Consider the following 17,973-nt stretch of genomic DNA (forward strand, 5'->3'; position numbering starts at 1 on the left):
TCCTCTTGACCACAGAGGTCCTCTGAGGTGGGGAGGCTTCCCTTGGGCGGTACCCGGCTGCCCACTGCCCTCCTGGCCCTTCAGGCCCCCAGGGGTTGGGGTTGGAGAGGCACGTGAGTGTCGGACACACGAGACTGAGCCCCTCTGCTCCTGGCTCCTGTGAGGACCGCCACACTGCCCCCTTCAAAGAGCGGCTTCAGCGTGGGTGGCGGTGGCTGGTCTGTGTTGCCTTCCCACCCACCCCTCCCGGGTCATCAGACCCTCCTCACCTGCCCCATGCCTTTCAGAGCCAGCACTTTGACGGCTTCGTGGTGGAGGTCTGGAGCCAGCTGCTGGGCCAGAAACATGTGTGAGTGGGCTCTGTGCTCTTCCTGCCCCTCCCCCCATGGTGTCCTGGAGGAGGTTGGAGGAAGGGCTGAGGGAAGGCCATCGTGGGGAGGGCCTTCTTCCCCCTTCTACACCCGGGGGCAGGGATGGCACCTCGAAGCAGCCAAGAGCCAGTGTCCGGCTCTGACCGCGCTGCTGCTTTGCCAGCCTGGATGCCTGTGCGGGCGGTGAAGGGAGTGTAACAAGCGTCTCCCCGCAATGCCCTGGGAGAGACCTGCGGCCCAGGTGGTGATAGCAGGGTCAGGTTTGGACGTGAGCAGGAGCTCCTCTGCTGAGAAGAGGTCTGCTGAGTGCGTCCACGGAATCATCTAGGACAAGAGTCAGCCGCCCCTCCCCTTGCGGTGGCACCCACACTGCCTGTGACCAGAGTGACCAGGCAAGGTGGGAGTGGTCAGGTGTCACCTGCAGCAGCCACTCCCCACTTCTGTCAGGGACATGGGGGGTCAGGCCCACAAAGGACCAAGCGGGTACCGAGCTCTCCTGAGCAGGGTGTCTCGGGGTTCGCGTGGCAGAGCGGTGGTGTAACCCACAGGGTGCAGGGGCAGCGGAGCCTGGCAGCCAGCTACCACTGGTTCTAGAACTAGCCATCCCCTCCCTTTCCTGCCTGAAGGAGTCCCAGCTCAAAGCCTGAGCCGCCCTCCCCCTTGCTTCTCCCTGCCTGCCTGTCCCAGCAGGGAGCACTGCCTTCTGTCCTCTTGCAGCTGCATGTCACTCTCTGCCCACTCAGAGGCAGCGTCCCCAAGCAGGTCTCCTGTCTCCGAGTGCGGGTGGAAGGCATCTGTGCCTACAGCCAGGCATGCCTGGGGGCTCCCTGCCCAGGGTTGGAGGGGCTGGCCTGTCTGGGCAGCCGTGGCTCCCTCCGCACTTGGGCCCAAGCCCCTAGCCCTGGGAGGGCCCTGAGGCCCACTTTGTGGGGGCGGATGGGTAAAGATCGTGCAAGCCACGTTGGGGGTCTTCCTGTGTCTGTCAGGAGCTGGTACAGGGCCAGTGTGCCAGGAGTCCTGGCTCTTGGCAGAGAGACCCTCCTCACCTCTCCTCCCAGGCAACAGCCCTGACAAAATGACCTTCCAGCACCTTCTGGATGTGGAGCCGGAGACCTTCCCCTGCAGCTTCTCACCAGGCAGCTTCATTCTGTCCCAGCTCTCTGCAGGGGGTGGGCGTTTACCTGAGCCGCAGCTGCGTGATGAGGGGGCGGCCAGCAGGGCAGTCAGGGGCCAGGTGGAGTGGGGGCAGAGAGCATCCAGTATGGCAGACGGCTCTGGGCACATTGCTATGTGGGAGCCATCTCCCAGGACGGAATGGGCCTGGCTGCTGCGAGGCATGATAGGAACGTTTCTCGACGCCGTCCCCCCCCCCCCGCCCCCCATCACTCTCACTGGGGCATCTGATGAGGTGTCCGAGGGCTGTTTCCTTCTGCAGAAGTCAGCCTGGAAAGGCCGTTGTGGGCAAATGCTGTGGGGCACCTGGCCTGTATGGTGTGGTGAGGACAATGGCACAGCATCGCCTTGACTCCCTGAACTCCGGGTCCTCCAGGCCTCCCTCCCACAGAAGTCCTCTGGGGAGGAGCAGGTGGTCTGAGCATTGGAGCAGCAGGGATGGTGCCCAGCTCTAGTGAGTGGCCCGGTCCCCTCCATGCGTGCCCAGGGCACACAGGTGACCCCAGGTTCCCAGCTGGTAGGTGCTGCCCCAGGGGCACAAGACCACCCTTCCCTTCTCACAGAGATGCAGTCCTACGGCTGTCCAGAAGGCCAGGAAAGCCAGTGACAGTGATGGTGCTGTAGGCACCATGACAGCTATTGGCAGAGTGGATAGGGGCGTGTGCTCCCCAAGGGCTTGACCACAGCCCCGCCGCCTCGCAGGAGAGACTCCGCAGCGCCAGTGCTCACTCCCACTGAGCCGCGCTCCAGCGGTCAGTACCCAGCCCCTTCTCGTCAGGACAGCTGGGGCTGGGCTGCACCTGTCCTCTGCGCACCTGTGTGGAATGGGGCCTGGGGGTGGGCACTGGGCCCCATGAGCCGGCTGTGCATGGGTAGCCAGGACAGCCCCACCATCCCTGCTGGTGAGAGTCACAGTGCCTATGCCCCTCCGATCTGCACTGTGCGTGAGGGGTCACTGTGCTCCGCAGACGGGGCCCAGGCCAGACCGAACACAGCGCGGCTCCTGGGGCTGCAGGGCTCCTGGGCACCGGTCACTTGGCGGTCCTCGCTGCGTGACATGAGGCAGATGGGGGTGCCTGACAGGTGCTCGCAGGTGCTGCCTGGAGCCAGGTTAGTCTCCATTCCGCTGGCCATACGTGCCATGCCTCTGGGGGCCAGAGGAGCCCATGACTCCAGCTCCCTCTGTCGCCCACCTGGTGGCCCACTTCCTGCTGAGACATGTCCAGGCACAAGTGGAGAGTCACACCTGATGCCCACCCACAGGTGTTCCTTCTGTGTGTCCAGGGCCGAGGACGCTCCCTGCCTAGGGCTGAGACAGACAGCTGTGTCTGGGTAATTTCCAGGCTGGGAGTGGCCCCATGAGGGGCCTAGGTGGTTGAGGCCAGTGGTTTGGGGCGCTAGGCTGGGACTCCCCCTTAGCACAAGGCCTGGTTGATGGAGCTGCTCTCGCTATTCTGGTCCTGGGGCACCTCTCAGGTGCTGTGTGACGCCCAGTAGGTCAAGTGGTGTTTCGTGGCCTGGGCTGACCCAGCCACCATCAGGTCAGTGTGCTGGGCACGTGTCGGTCCTTCCTCACCCCCTGGCCAGGCTGTGTGTCTGGGAGAGTCCAGAGGTGATGGGGTGCTGCCCAGATGCCCCTTCGTTCCCCATGCCGTTCTCAGGGTGACCCTGAGCAAGGAAGGACAGAGACCAGCCAAGTTCTGAGCGGGCCCAGTTTCAGTGGAGGGGGACCCCCGCGGGACCTGCTGGCCTGCCCCAGTGCTCAAGTGTCTGCAGGGCGCAGGGCCGCACTGGAGCCCCCAGGGCAGAAAATGCCCGTGAAGGGGCGTCTGCCCTGTAGCGGGTCAGGGTCAGGGCCCTGGACTTCCTGTTGCTCTCCTGGCTCTTTGCAGGGGCCTCATCCACATGCTCACCCACCTGGCGGAGGCCCTGCACCAGGCCCGGCTGCTGGCCGTCCTGGTCATCCCACCGGCTGTCACTCCTGGGTAAGTGCCATGCTCGCTGGCAGCGGGCAGCTCCTTCCCACCCCGTAGCAGCCCTGGGTGGGTAGATGCCACGGGAGCTGGGGCTGGGGACCCATGTCAGCCACGGCAGCGCATCCCCACATGTCAGCAGCGGAAGGCTGCACCTTCCATCCGAGCACTGAAGATGTTAGAAGTTCCTGAATTTGAGGGGCTGTGTCTTCTAGATGCTTCCACTCTCAGTGGGGCAGCCCTGGAACCTCACTACAGCGCAGAGCTTTAGGGAATCCGCACCTGCCGCGTCCTTGGGAGGTCAGGGCTGTGTGGTCATGCCACCTCCTTCCCCAGCCTGGCTGTTCACCCTTCCCAAACCAGTGAGGCAGCCCTTCTGGAACCCAGGGGACAGGGAGGCCAAGCAGCGCAGGCCCTCGTTGTTGGAGCCGTGTCCCCTCTGCCCAGGGTGTCGCCCAGTGCTAGGCACCATGGATGCTCAGATCTGTTGTCACAGAGGTCTGGGTAGGACCAAAGGGGGCTCTGCTTGGCCTTTGCCAGCCCAGCCCCTTGGCCCACAGATGCGCACTGGGCTCCCACCCGCTGCCCCAGGAGGAAGCAGCTGGCCCACCCTGTTGAGGGGCAGGCAGTAGGATGGTGTGCCGGTTAGTGGAGCAGCATGGGTGAGCCTCTGGGGCTGTGATGTCCAGCCGTGGTTCACAGGCTGACGGGCTCACAGAAGCGCCAGTTGGCACACGGAGCCTGCAGGGCTCTCCGGCAGCTGTGACAGATGCTCCCTGGGGACAGCGCCTGCCCGGCCTTCATGCCCCACAGTCTGCACTGCGTGCCATCAGGGGCTGTGGTCTGTGCTCCCCCGTACCCTTTGCATTACCTGGGCATCAGCCTGCTATCTGAGTTTTCTCCTCACACTTTCAAGGTCCTCAGTCCCCTGTGGGTGGGAGGGTCCGACAGGCCAGCACCTACCTTCTGGAGCAGGGCGGGTTCTGCTCAACCCAGGAGGGAACCCAGCCAGAGCCCCACCTGTCTGTCCTTCATCCCGCATGTACAGACGTATGTATGTGTGCACATTGCTGAGTGCGTGTGGGGTGCGCGTGTGTCCTGAGGCTGGCTCCAGTGGGGACCTGCTGCTCCCAGGGCAGGGGCTGTCGTGGCTGCCTGAGCTTAGAGCTGGGGCTGGCACTGGAAGAGGAGCTTTTCTTCTGGGAAGGCCGAGGGGCGGACCCTCTAGAGCCTGTGGGTTTGGCTACAGCACTTGGCGCCCATTTCCTGGGTCTCCCAGTTTTTGTGGGTGGCTTGGGGAACAGGGAGTGCTCGGCCGGGTCGAGACCCTGTCATTCTTTGTGGTCAGGAGCCATCTGTGGGATGGGTGCAGGAGGCGCTCTCAGTGGGGGTAAGCTCCTCAGGGGCCGGGGGCGTCTCCTCAGGCTGAGAGCTGGTGCTGCGCAGGCCAGGCCAGAGTGCCCGCCTGCAGCCCGCTCCACGGAGCCTAGCAGCTTCTGGCGCGTGCATAGCACAGGGGTGCAGAGGATGTGCTGGAGAGTGTGGGAGGGTACGGGGGCTGGACGCCCCTCAGGGCTGCCCCCTGGGCCTGGCCTGCAAGGGTAAGGGTGTATCTGTGCCCGGGGGTGCTTACCCTGAGCTCCTGGCACCTAGGCAGGAAGTAGACGGCCCGCCCCCACCCTGCAGCCAAGGGAGGAATCGTCCTCCTAAGGCAGCCTGAAGGGGGATGTCCGGGGGTGGGGGTGACCATGGCCAGTGTGGTCAGGGCTGAGGGTGTGGGTTCTAGGTGCGATGGGCTGTGGACATGGCCGGGCCAGCCCCTCCTAGAGACCTGGCTATGTGCCGCCCACCCGCAGTTGGGGGTGTGGGCCTGTGCTGTGCTGTCCCAGTGTGTCCCCTGACGCTCTGGCTGGCGGTGCCCTGCAGGAGCTCATCTCATTGACGACATTGACCGCCCCCCCCCACGCTTAGGGCTCCCCAACAACAAGCCCATTAAACGCCCCTTCTTGGCGTTTCCTGCAGTGAGACGTTCTCGCGCTCCTCGTTCACCTCACAAAGGCTGGCTGCCGGCGCACTGAACAGCGTGCGGTGCCTTTTCTCTGCTGGGGACCTGTGTCTGGGACTGGCAGCTCAGGTACCATGCTGACCTTGAGCCCTGCCCCCAAGGTCACAGCCCTGTCTCCAGTGGACCTGGCGCTCTGGAGCCTCTACTCAGCTTCGCACAGATGGAGACTCTAGCTCCCGGTGGAGGGGGAGCCACGGGGTTGAGCCAGCAAGAGGCTGTCAGGGGCTTGGGCGACCAGGCCTGTGGGGAGCAGACATGGGTTCCCTGATAGCAAGAGTATGGTCGGGGACACCTGCCTTCCACACACCATCGGGGGCCACATGCTGTGGGGGCGGCCCTGTGGCTGGTGGCAGGGGCCAGTGGCCATGCACCGAGCCTGTCCTGACCCCCAGGACGGTTGGCCGCGGGAGGGCTGGTCAGGGGTAGGACTTGGGGTTTACCACCAATAGGTGGCCCATCTGTGGTGTCTGGGGGAAGACAGCAGAGGAGAAGGGGTGCGACGTCAAGCTACAAGCATGTGGCCACAGGGGACTAGGGAGACGGGACAGGATCCTCTCTGGGGAAGAGACCAGTCGGCACCATGAGAGGTGGGGTCCCCAGCAGGTTGGGGCGACTGCATCAGTGGGGCTGAGCCCCAGACATGGCAGACAATCAGGGTGATGGAGGAGGGAGGCACCACCATGTGGGGGTGAAGCAGGGGCCAAGGGCAAAGAGTTGGGAGTCCTGGGGAGGGTGGGAGCCCTGGAGGCACACAGGCTGGGGGGTGCCAAGAAGAAGGTTGAGGGGCAGACAGACCCCCGAGGGGGGTGGTGGGCTGCAGGGCCCCACCCTGCCCAGGCCAGCCTGCTCGGTGTATAGGAAGAACCGTCTAGACGTAGAGGCCACACTGCATGTGTGCCATCTGGCCATCTGGGGAGGGAGGCCGGGGCTGCAGGACATTGCCAGCCGCACCTGGAGTGTCCTTCCCCACTCTGGCAGCTGTGGGGTCTCGGTAGAGGGGCATGCGTGGCTGCCCAGCCTTCTAGAAGGGAGGGATGCCCATGGCTGGAAAGAAGGTGACTCGGCGAGAAGCATCTGGCCGACTAGGGCCATCCCAGCAGGAGAGTGTGGGAGCCCTGCTTGTGGCAGGAGGCTGGTGCCCCGTATGGAGGAGGGGCCCTGAAGACCTGGATGCCCCAGGAAGGGTGTGGGGGGCACAGGGGAGGGTAGGACTGTGGGACAGACTCCACAAAGCGGAAATCGCCGCTGACAGGGCAGCCACTGAAATTCGCGAAGGAGGAGAGGCTCAAGGAGTCTTGTCTGACGTGAGCCTGGTCCAGACTTCAGCAGTCCTCCCTAAACTGTGAGCTTTTCAGGGCAGGGTATTAACGGGAGAAGGGCCTCGAAAAACTAACCTCCCCGACCCCCATGGCCGTCATCAGGAGTGTCTGCTCCAAGCACCGGCAGGCCTGGAAAAGGGAGGCCTCTGCCTCGTAGAGCGGGTTTGCTAGTGCACCTCCTGGGGACCTCTCCCCAGCTCATTTCCTGAAGCCCCATGCCTGCCTGAGTCCCACCCCCGGCTGGCCTTTCCTTCACACTCAGTCCTGGCCCTTCCAAGACCCTGCGTGGGGTCCCCTCTCCCAGCTGAGTAGGGAAGGTGTCTGGCACCACATGTTCTGCAGAAGCTGCCAGGCTCTTCAGGGACCAAGACGTGGGACTAAGGGATGCTCTCCCCACGAGACTGCCACACTGCCGCCCACAGCCCTGCTTCCCCTCCTGAGCCACTGAGTCCAGCAATGGCAGGGCCTAGGTGTCTGGGTTCTTACGTGAACGTCCCACCTGGAGATGGGTGAGCCTTTGAAATGGGAAGCAGTTTCCTAGAGCCAGTGTGCCCACTGTTCTTGTGGCTCGCCAGGGCCGAGGTCTAGAGGGTACAAGATGTGTTCGTATAGCCACCTGTGGCCCATCTTCTTTCTGCTGGGGCCTGGCATCTTCCGGCCTGCTCTGGGGGGCTTGTCCTCATCAGGGAGTATGGGTGTCCTGGCCCAGCAAATGTCCGCCCCCAGATGTGTCCTTGAGCACCTGGTTGTGTCCGATGCTCAGCACGGAGTTGGGATCATGAGGCCATTGTCTGCTGGCGTTGCCTGTCTTCAGGTCCTGTGGGTGCCCCGTGTTTCTGGGGGGCCTGGGCCTGGCGTGCTGGCTGCCCCCCCGAAGGCAACTGGAGAGGCTCTCCTCTGGGCTGGAGTGGGGCTGCACCCGGGTCCCATGGAGTGGATGACCACCTCTGAGGCCCCTGCAGTGGGACACACTTGCCCAGGGTCCTGTTTTTACTCACATGTGGAGAGTCCCCCCGGGGATCTGGCACTCAGGGGTTACTGCAGGCAGAGCAGACAGGCCAGCAGGTGGGACCACCTGTGGGAATGGGGCCATCTCAGAAAGGCTGATCTCGGCCTTGGATGCGTGGTGGGGAGGGCAGGGACAGGGAGAGAAATGAGCCTTTGCTTGACTGCCAACATTGGGCTCGGTCTCCTGGCCTCAGCCTATCCCTGCTCTTGGAATGTGGCCCTGACTTCGCCACGGATTGTGCCCTGTAACTGAGTGACAAGTTACTTTCCAGGGAAAGTGACCTGCAGCCCTGCCAGCGTGGAGGGAGGAAGGGGCGTGGTCTGGGGGCCCTCACAGCCAGCTTGCTCAGACCTCAGGTGGACTCAGGTGCCAGCTGGGGACAGGGCCGGCCGGGCTGTGAGAGGGGCAGTGCTAGTCATGCATATCTTTTTGCAGGACTGACCAGCTGGGCATGTTCACACACAAGGAGTTCGAGCAGCTGGCCCCCGTGCTGGACGGTTTCAGCCTCATGACCTACGACTACCCCACAGCACAGCAGTGAGTGTGGGCACCAAGGGGCCCAGTGGGTTCCATGACTTGGCACAGATATACATGGCTCCTCTGGGCCCAGACACTGGATGGGCAGCGGGGCAAGGCCTGGTTTGCCACCAGCGTGCTTGGGGCTGCACTGCCGTCAGCTCTTGGTTCCAGGGACATGGGGGGCCTGGTCCCTTTTCCCCTGAAGCCCACAGTTGCCCTTGCACTGGGCAGCCTTCGTATTTCCAGGGCATGTTACAGAGGGCAGAGATGTCTCCTCATGGGAACCCCATCCCGGGGTGTCCATCTCTGGCAGTACAGTGGCCGCTGGCACTGGGCCTGCCTTGTTGCCAAGGAGAAGGTGCTCCTGTGGGTGGGATCGCTGCCTCCAAGGGAGCCTCGGGTGTGGGCAGTGTCACAGTGCTGCCCACTGCTGCCTGTGTCCACCACAGAGGCCCGGGTCCAGCTAGAAGGCAGCGCGGGAGGCCTGGTGTCCGCCGCCCTCCTTCCCCCTGCGCACAGCCCGCTGTCGCAGCCCGGGGTACCCACGGGACGTGGCAGGAGGCCTCTGGCTGCTGCTGAGACCCCTCCTCCCTTGCCCCCGCAGGCCTGGCCCCAACGCACCGTTGTCCTGGGTCCGAGCCTGTGTCCAGGTCCTGGACCCCAAGTCCAGGTGGCGCAGCAAGATCCTCCTGGGGCTCAACCTCTACGGCACGGACTATGCGGCCTCCAGGGACGCGCGCGAGCCCGTCGTCGGGGCCAGGTGAGGCCCCCGCTGTCCCGCGGCTCTGCGCGTCTCCCAGGGGTGGTGGCTTAGAGCCGGGGAGGGGCCGTGCAGGGTCTGAGCCTGTCGGGTTGGGGGACACCCCTTGAGGCTCTGCCCCATCTGCAGGTGTGCAGACCGTCCGAGTGGCCAGTGGGGCTGGCCCGGGAAGCCCTTGGTTCCGGCGCACACCCACACCCGCGTGGGGTCGTGTCCCGCCCGCGGGGCCGCTTGTGTCTCTCCCTTTCGGTTCTGCTGGTCGCAGACGCTTTCAGCCTCATTTGGCATTGATTTTTTGGAAGATGCTTTTGCTGAGTGTGTAGTACTAGGCTGTCCTGTCTCCGTCTTCCTGCTGCGACCTGTCCAACGACACGGAGCCCGGCGCGGTTTGGTTCAGGTGTCCCCTCGTATGGTTTCTTTATGTGTTTTGAGCTTGGTTTTCATTGAGCTTTTGGGACCCGTGTGTTTATACTTTCATGAACTTTGGAAAATTTTGGCTAGTTTCTTCAAATGTTTTTTTCTATCCTTTTCTTTCTCTTTTCTTTTTCGGGCCCTCAAATCTGGGTGTCAGGCCAGTCGGCTCGTCCCGCCCGCTGGTTCTCGTGTCTTTTTCTCTCTGGCCCGGTTTTCACTGGTGTTCTGTGCCTGTGTTTCATGAGCTGTCCCCCTCCCCGCCTTTCCCGCTTACCTGTTGTGGGGCTCACGTCCAGAAGTTCGTGTCGGGTGTCCTCCTCCGTGTTTCCTGCTCTTTGCACGTGTGGGCTCGGCTGCGACAGCTGTGCCCTGAGGCAGACCCGCCCTGGGTCGGGCAGCTGGTGGCTCTCGTCCCGAGCTCCTGTCTGGCCGGAGCTCTGCAGACCTGCGCTCCTGGGTTGGACGCCAGACGTTGTGCGTTTTGCCTCGTTGGGTGTTGGGTGTTTCTGCGATCCCAAATCTTCACCTTCGTTTGGGGCGTCTGGAAACCACGTGAGCCGGACGCTCTTCTGGAGCACCTTCCTGTCGGTAGGGATTGGGTTCAGATGCTGTGACCTGAGTGCGCGCCTGTTGCAGCCTGCCGTACTTGTGGCGGGGGGGGGGGGTGTCTCTGCAGGTCATCTGCCTCCACCAGGGACATGGCGTGTCAGCCTAGGCAGGGCGGCCGACTGCCCGATGCCTGCTGCCCCGCCAGGCCTGTCCGTGCCTGTCATCCGTGGCGACCCCCTCCAGCTGTGCCGTGGTGGGGGGACAGAAGCTGCTTGGATGGTCCTTGGCTGGACTCGTGGGTTCTGAAGGGCTGCTGCCAGCCACCTACCCAGCGGGGCGGGGGGCTTCTGTGTTTCCTTCAGGCCCATGTCCCATGTCTGCACAGCTGATGCTGGGGTCTGGTGCAGCCTGTGGTGCCCACTCCTTGCCTGGCCTCTGGCACTGGGGGCACTCTGTGTCTCTGAACCAAGGCCTGCCCCTCTCTGCTGGGAAGGGTCTGGGGAAGTGGCGTGGACGTGGTGTGGATGTGGCATGGACAGCAGGAGGTGGGGCAGGCCAAGGAGTGGCTCCCCAGCTCCTGGGGGGCTGAGATGGTGCCTGGCCAATTGCTGGGGCACTGCCCCATGTCCGTGCAGCAGATTGGGGTTCTCGGCACCCAGCCACCCCATCCCGGAGAGCTCCCCCTTCCTGTTTACCTGTCCTTCTGGCCAGAGCTGCTCTGTGCTCCTTTAGTGCTGCCCCTCCCCCATTGCAGCTCCTTTCTGGCAGGGTATGGCTGAGAAAGTTCTGGAAGTATTTCTGGTGCCCCTGCTCTGCCCCGTGTCCCTCACCGGGTGCCTGGCTCAAGGAGGCAATGGACAGAGCCACGTCCTGAGCTTGGGCTCCCAGCACCAGCCCCATGCCTTCAGGGACCTAACCCTAACCCATGCTGTCTGCTGACCGGTCAGCTGGGAGTAGGAGCATGCTCGTGTAAGGCCAGAGGCCCCCAGTGCCCCCTAGCCGCCTCTGCTGCAGCCTTGGGCTCTGCTGGCCCAGCCTGTGGGGGCCGGGAGGCGTTAGCCCTGCGGTGCTCAGGCAGCCTGCGCTTGTATACATTCACTGTCCCCCGGTCCCGTGATGCCCACGTGGGTGGGGCAGTGTCCCCCTGAGGCCTCTCTCCTCGTGTGTGGACGGCTGTGCTCTCCCTGGGTCCTCACGGGGTCGTCCCTCCATGCGTGTCCGTGTCCTGATTCCCTCTTCTTATAAGGACCCCAGTCCCATGGGATCAGGGCCCCCCGGTGACCCCGTGTTAACCTCCAGCACCTCTGTAAAGGTCCCAGCTCTAGATGCGGCCACATCCTGAGGTGCTGGGGGTCAGGACTCCAGCATAGGAATCTGGGGGACACAGTCCATCTGTCACCACCTCAGGGCTGGAGAGTTACTGTTTATTCACTCAGTGTAGGCCCACAGCGGCACATGGAGTGAATTGTCAGGCTTGTTAACCCCAGCCTGGCAGTGAACCCCGCACACCCCCAGCCTGGGTCACGTGATGGAAGGCACCCCGCGGCCTCCACTGGCCGCCAGCTTCTGGCCCTTGACCGTTGAAGGCAGGGAGACAGGGCCTTGATTATGACGGCGCGTGTGGGTATGTGCGCCCCCCCCACCACCTGCCCTCAGATGTGCGGGGGCTCTGGCTGTCCCCCCGTCCTGCTCCCCGCCCTCTTCTGAGATGTCCCCCTACCCGGGCTGCCAGCCTCTGCCTCCCCGCCAGCCGTGCCCCACTGAGAGCTGCCGGTGGGAGGCCAAGGAGGGGGCAGCCCGGCTCCGGCCTGCCTGAGGGCAGGGGGCTGGGGGGAGAGTGGTCTGTGGGCCCAGGGGGTGTGGCGGGACTGTGTGTCAAGGACGAGCTCTTGCCCCCGCCCACCTTGGCCAGAGCAGATGGCAGCTCAGCGGGGCTCCCATGGGTCAGAGCGGGCACAGTGCTGAGGTGGCAGGGCCACAGCTCACGCCCCTCAAGGGCATGTGGAGGTCGGGCTGTGGTCCCACTTGGGTCCTGCCCGGTGGGTGTGTCCCACAGAGAGGGGCTGAGGGGCCTTGGGTGGCAGGACAGGCCTGTGGCCGGCAGGCAGGGTCACTACTACAGCCTCCGGGCATCGGGTGCTGACCAGCCTGAGGATTTTGAAGCAGGCGAGGGGTCACGTCTGCTTCTAGGGCGAGCTGTGGTGTAGGGCTGCCCCAGAGTCACCTCCATCCCAGGCCTCTGCCTGCCTTGCTGTAGAATGGGGCCAGGCCTGGTGCCCTGAGACCAGGCAAGAAACTCTGTGGTCCTGATGGTGGCTCCTCGTGCCCCTCCTCGTCCCCCCACGGGCCCCCAGGCGATCGTGGGCTGCAGGTCAAAAGGGCTGATGGTGCGGGCTCCACCGGTGTGCTTTATGTGCCTGTGCAGCGGGATCAGGGTGGATGAAGGTGCCCTTGGCCCCCAGGGATGTTTGAGGGAAGGAACAGGTGCCCCCAGGGGGCCCATCTCCTGCCTGGCTTTCCCCTCCCCTGGGGGTCCCCTTCTGGATCCTGGTAATCTGGGGGCCATACCCTCCACGCCGGGCAGGAGGGGCTGTGCTCCACGCCGTGGTGTGTGGGTGCCCACTGTCCAGGGGTGGGGCGCCTAGGGGGGGCTGGCTTCTGAGCCCTGTGAGGAACCCACAGGGGTCCCAGGAGGGGCTTCTCACTGGCCCAGTGGCAGTCAGGGCTGCTATCCCAACAAGGGATCCTTGAGCCTCAAGCCCCGGACGAGGTGTGGAGGGGCAGACACGCGGCCCTCAGTGCAGTCACTCCCCACAGGCCCCCACGCAGACTCACGCTTAGGGGACCTTTGCCAAAGTGGGGTCTCAAGCAGAGGACAGTTCCCAGCACAGCACCTTCCCTGGGGTTCGTGTCACAGTGAGCTTAGCCCCAGCTGATGGGGATCAGGGGGGACATCCCCCCCTCTACAAGAGGGGAGTTGAGCCTGGGGAAGGGGTCACACCCCCCTAGGTCAGTCCCGGGGTCAGAGCTGCAGTCCAAGAAAGGACAGCAGCTCCTGGTGAGAACAAAGGACACACACAGAGCGGGGTGATGGGCGCTGGCCCGTCTGCCAGCATGAGCCCCCCCCAGTGTGGCCTGAGCACTCTCCCCACACCTGGCGTGAGCCCCCCTGCACCCGAGTGCCTCCCCACCCCTGTAACACCAACAGGGAGGCGCCCCTCAGGCCCCTATGGGTCTCACTCCACTTCCTTTGCCCATGGCCTGATTCTTCCAGGCAGTCCTCCTGGCCCGCAGAGGAGGGCTAACATGTGTGCCCCTCTCGAGGCCACACCTCTTTGATCCATGAGCCAGACGGAAGCGCTTAGCAAGGCTCTAGATTGATGCCTTTGTTTGTGGGGTGGGCTCTGGTCCAGCACTCTAGAAATGCAGTTCACCGAGATGCACACTGTGGCCATCCCCCCCAGGAACTTGCAGCGACAGACCCTGTTCCCCATGCAGGTGACGATGGGCCAGGTGTGGGGTGCAGGAGAACCCCACAGTCACTCAGGGTGGTCAGCTTTCGCACTGACAGAAGCCCGGGCAGCCTGTTTCAGGGTTGTTTGCCATCCCTGTCTTGGCCTCTCCTGACGCTGAGACCTGGGTCCTTTGTGGCAGGTGTCCCCATTCCCTTCCAGGAAGTGTGTGATCAGCCACCTCACCATCTGCTCCCCCCCAGACAGAGCCAGGAGCCCGTGGTTGGAGCAGGAGGCCAGCTCCCTCAGGCCTGGCATGTGGTCTCCTGGCCTCTGCAAGCCAGGCCTGGGTTCTCTGCCTGCCAAGGGGGCCACAGGGGGCCATGGTCTGCAGTGCGAGTTTCCCACGCAACTTACTAGTTTCTGTTGACCATCCCTGGACACCGCACGGACCTGTCATGACCATGGCCAGGCTCTTCTGCTTGGTCCGGTCAGTTTCCAACTTTGGGGATTCTGGGCAGCCATGAAATCCCCCAGGAGGTGGTGTGGGCCTAGGTGCTGATCTGTACATAGGTCCCCATGCCTGCAAAGTCTTGCTTCCCTGGCAGGCCAAGATGTTCCCCAGGGTCTGGCCTGGCCCCACAAGATCCCCAGCAGCAATCCAGGTGGGCACCTGTTCTTCTGAACCTTTGGGGCCTGTAGCCCCCACCCTGAGGGTCCTCTCCTGCTCCTGCCCAGGGATCCCCCCAGGACCCCAGTGAAAGCAAACCCCAGCTGGAGCACAGCCAGATGGGTCCCTGAAGGGCAGGTCATGCTTGGAAGTCTCCTTGAGAGCCAGGGCACCAGGGGGTCGCGGGCACGCAGCCATTTGGGGACAGACGCTTTTCTGTAAGGCCAGTCCCTGTGGCCCGCCAGCCCCAGACAGCAGCGCTGGGAACCCCACTCCTCCTGGTTGAGGACAGCAGATCCGTGTGAGGCCCTGTGGGCGGGGAGCTGTAGGGTGGACCTCACAGGCACGGCGGCTCTGCCAGCGTCACCGTGTTGCGCCCCGTCTCACTCCAGCAGCCCCTGGCTGGCCTCCCTGGGCTGCCTCTTGGGGTCGACGTCCTGTGGCCCTGGGCCTTCTGTCCAGTTCCGCACCTTGTCTTTGTGCTTCTTTCCTTTTGCTGAGTCCTGCCTCCAAGCACCCAGCTCTTGTCTTGGTCCTGGGCCTCCACGTGCGCCTTGCTTGGCTTAGGTCACGCTTTGTCACAGCACAGCTCTCCGGGTGCCTTCTGTTGTAGCTGGGCTGCTGTTTATTGCCCATGAAAGGCAGTCCTGGGGGAGCCCCGCTGCCTGTCACGGGGGGCCCCTGCGGACCAGGCTCCTCCCACCACCCAAGAAGCGGCTGGCTCACCACCCGCTGGACTCATAGTGTGGGCCTACATCAGGGAGACCCCGCCGTGCCTACCCCCAGCCCGAGAAGACTGTTGCGGGGCCGTTGGGGAAGCCAGGTCAGGGGGCTGCGCCGAGGGGTCTGAGTTGGCAGGGGGTGGGGCATGGTGGCTCTGGCTGCAGCAGGAACGGCAACCAGGAGAGGCCACTGGGCGTGTGGGTCCCACCCTTTGTGTTTATCGGGCCCCAGGCCCCTTTGCCAGGGGGAGGTCAGAGGTCTGGGCTGGTGGGGACCCCTCCCGAGGTTGGGGTGCGGACAGGTCCTCAGGCCAGCTCAACGGAGGTCCAGCATGGGTGGCTTAGACTCGACCCAGCCCCCCACATGCTTCTGGTCTTGTGGGGGTGGGGGTCCCAGCAGAGCACGTGGGAGACCTCAGGCCTCACCGTGGAAGGTGAGAAGCCACAGGCTAGTTTCCTTTGAAGTTGGGGGACCCTACGCCCCTCCCGCCCTCCTCGGGGTCCTCCCTCCCTGGCTGTGGTGGGTCCTGCACACACGCATCCTGATTCTTCCTGGCCTTGGAACCCTCTGATCTGAGGCCTTGTCACTTTTGGGGGGAGGTGTCCTTTGCACCCCACAAACTTAGCATCGGGGGTGTTCAGTGCATTCAGTCATGCAGCCAGCACCTCAAATTCCACATTTTCCCCACCCAAAAAGAAGCCCTGGACCCTCTTAGCAGCCCCCCGCCCCCCTCCAACTGACTGGTGACCATTGAGCTGCGTTCTGTCTGTTGAGTTTGCCTCTCCTGTGACACTCAGCAGTCCCCGTGAGCATGTGCTCTGCCCCCAAATGCACGTGCCCTCGCTCCATCCACTTGGACACTTATGGGGCAGAGAGGACACAGCAAGAGGCCCGATCGGGACACGCAGCCCCTTGGTGCCGTCCCACACTTAGCTGCGCAGCCCACAGGTGCTGCTGTCTCAGGGGCCGTCCGTCTGTCGGCATCTCTGTCCTTCCCCCACCCGAGGGAGGACACAAGGCCCCCACCCGCGCAGGCCCAGGGCTGAGGGTCCCAGGCCCCGTCCTGTGCTCCTGCGTCCAGGGTGCACTCATCACCCTCCCACAGCCGGGCGTGCCGTGGACACTGCCTATACCGGCGGGGGGTGGTGGCCCCCGAGTCGCGCTGCCCCACCTGTGACAGCCTCGGCGGCCGTGCCTCTCCAGGTGTTCGGGCGGTCTCAAGGACTCCCACACCCATGCCCCGGCCTCCCCCAGGTACATTCAGATGCTGAAGGACCACAGGCCCCGGATCATGTGGGACAGCCAGGCAGCAGAGCATTTCTTCGAGTACAAGAAGTGAGTGTCCGGGAGGAGGCCCTAGGGGAGGGCTGTGCCTGCCCAGGCTGGCCAAGGGCCCCTGGGCCACCAGCTGGAGCACTGCCCCTGAGGGTCGGGCCAGCCCAAGGAGTGGGACCTGTGCAGGGCCTTTTCCAAGGGAACCTGAGACCTCGGCTCGAAGGGGAGGCGGGGCCGGCACTCCCTTCCATTTGGAGTGGGGGATGGCAGGAGAAGCAGAGGCCAGCAGGAGGCAGTAGGCCTCATCCTCTTTTGCAGAAGCCGTGGTGGGAGGCACATCGTCTTCTACCCAACTCTGAAGGTATGCGTGGGCCGGCCTTGATGCTGGGGGTGGGGACAGCAGGTGCAACCCCTCCCCACCATGGCTTTGCCCTTGGTGAGGCGGCGGTGAGCAAGGGAGGTCAGCACGGGGTCTTCCCCGGGGGTGAGAGGTGGGGCTGATGCCGTGGGCCCGCAGTCTGTGCAGGCGCGGCTGGAGCTGGCCCAGGAGCTGGGCGTCGGAGTGTCCATGTGGGAGCTGGGCCAGGGCCTGGACTACTTCTACGACCTGCTTTAGGCTCCACTCGGACGTGTGCTTTCCTGAGCGACGGAGTGACCAGTTCACATGCAAAATACAGACTCTTGTGTTTTCCGTTTCTGCTGTGGTCCTTGAGCGGTGGCCAAGGGGTCATGGGAGCCAGGCCTCTTCACCAGTGATGTGGGGAGGGGCCGAACTGGCAGGGTTGCCCCGATGACTCAGGCCCCTCCCGGCCAGCCCCCACTGCGGTCAGGCCGGTGGGGGCAGGACGGGGCTCTCTCCCCTGTGGACCCGCAGGCTGCGCTGAGGGGCTCGGCCTCTCACTGCCCATGCTAGCCCGGTCTGCCCGGCGAGGGTGTGGGGGCCGCTGTACAAAGCCCGGCTCAGAGAAGCTGTTCCTGTTCCGCAGAAGGACCCCTGCGAGCCGGTTGGTGCCAGGGGGCTGGGCAGTCGGGTTTTCCCCACGGGTGTAGCCAGGCTCCTGGGATGAAACATCGGGAGAGACTCTGGGATTGCCAGTAGCCAGAGACAGCTGGCTCCCCACCCCCCAGCCACTGAACTCCGTGGGCCTGGGGTCTCTGAGCAGCAGAGCCCCCTCGGTAACCACGCCAGTCGAGGGCCTGGTGCTGTCCACGGAGCCAGAGCCCTGCCAGGCCGGACCCGACTGACTGGTCGGACGCCGTGTGTGAGCTTGTGGCTCTGCCCAAAGCACTGGGGGGTTCCACGCTGCAAGTCCTGGGCTGGAGGCCGTGTTTCCTACCCTCCTTCTGTGGGACATGAAGCGGGAAGAGCTCTAAGGGGCAGTCGTATGTCCTGAGGGGCAGGGCCTGCCAGCGCCCTGTTGGAGCGGCCCCATGGAAGAACCCCGCTGTTCTGAGGGGGGCAGGCCCTGCCAATTGCCCCCACTCCCAACCCAGCAGCCTTGCTCTTGGGGACGGGGGGGGGGGGGGGCAGGGCGGCCCACTAGGGTGGGTGATGAGTCTGGGCCTGAATAGGACCCGGGTGGGGGGGATGAAGCGAAGCCATCACAAGTCCATGTGTGCACGTGTGTTCACATGTATGCCTGTCTGCTTGTGGGTTGGCACATGGGGGCCACAGCAGGGGGTTCCCTGAGGCCCCACACC

The 17,973-nt window shown here is 64.1% G+C and overlaps 1 protein-coding gene across 2 annotated transcripts in view; it reads left to right on the forward strand.

The window, feature by feature from the left end:
- Positions 1 to 16,963, forward strand: part of CHID1 (chitinase domain containing 1) — a 28,536-nt gene extending 11,573 nt beyond the window's left edge. For both annotated transcript variants that reach the window (XM_045770768.2, XM_045770769.2), the window contains 7 exons: positions 288 to 349; positions 3,437 to 3,529; positions 8,346 to 8,447; positions 9,034 to 9,189; positions 16,252 to 16,332; positions 16,591 to 16,633; positions 16,790 to 16,963. In XM_045770768.2, the coding sequence (XP_045626724.1) occupies positions 288 to 349; positions 3,437 to 3,529; positions 8,346 to 8,447; positions 9,034 to 9,189; positions 16,252 to 16,332; positions 16,591 to 16,633; positions 16,790 to 16,888 (636 nt within the window). In that variant the 3' untranslated portion in view covers positions 16,889 to 16,963. The remainder of the gene's footprint in view (positions 1 to 287; positions 350 to 3,436; positions 3,530 to 8,345; positions 8,448 to 9,033; positions 9,190 to 16,251; positions 16,333 to 16,590; positions 16,634 to 16,789) is intronic.
- Positions 16,964 to 17,973: the final 1,010 nt, after the last annotated feature.

This window comes from Ursus americanus, chromosome 24, assembly GCF_024610735.1.
Source record: "Ursus americanus isolate L20-20 chromosome 24, mUrsAme1.1.p, whole genome shotgun sequence".
NCBI lineage: Eukaryota > Metazoa > Chordata > Mammalia > Carnivora > Ursidae > Ursus > Ursus americanus.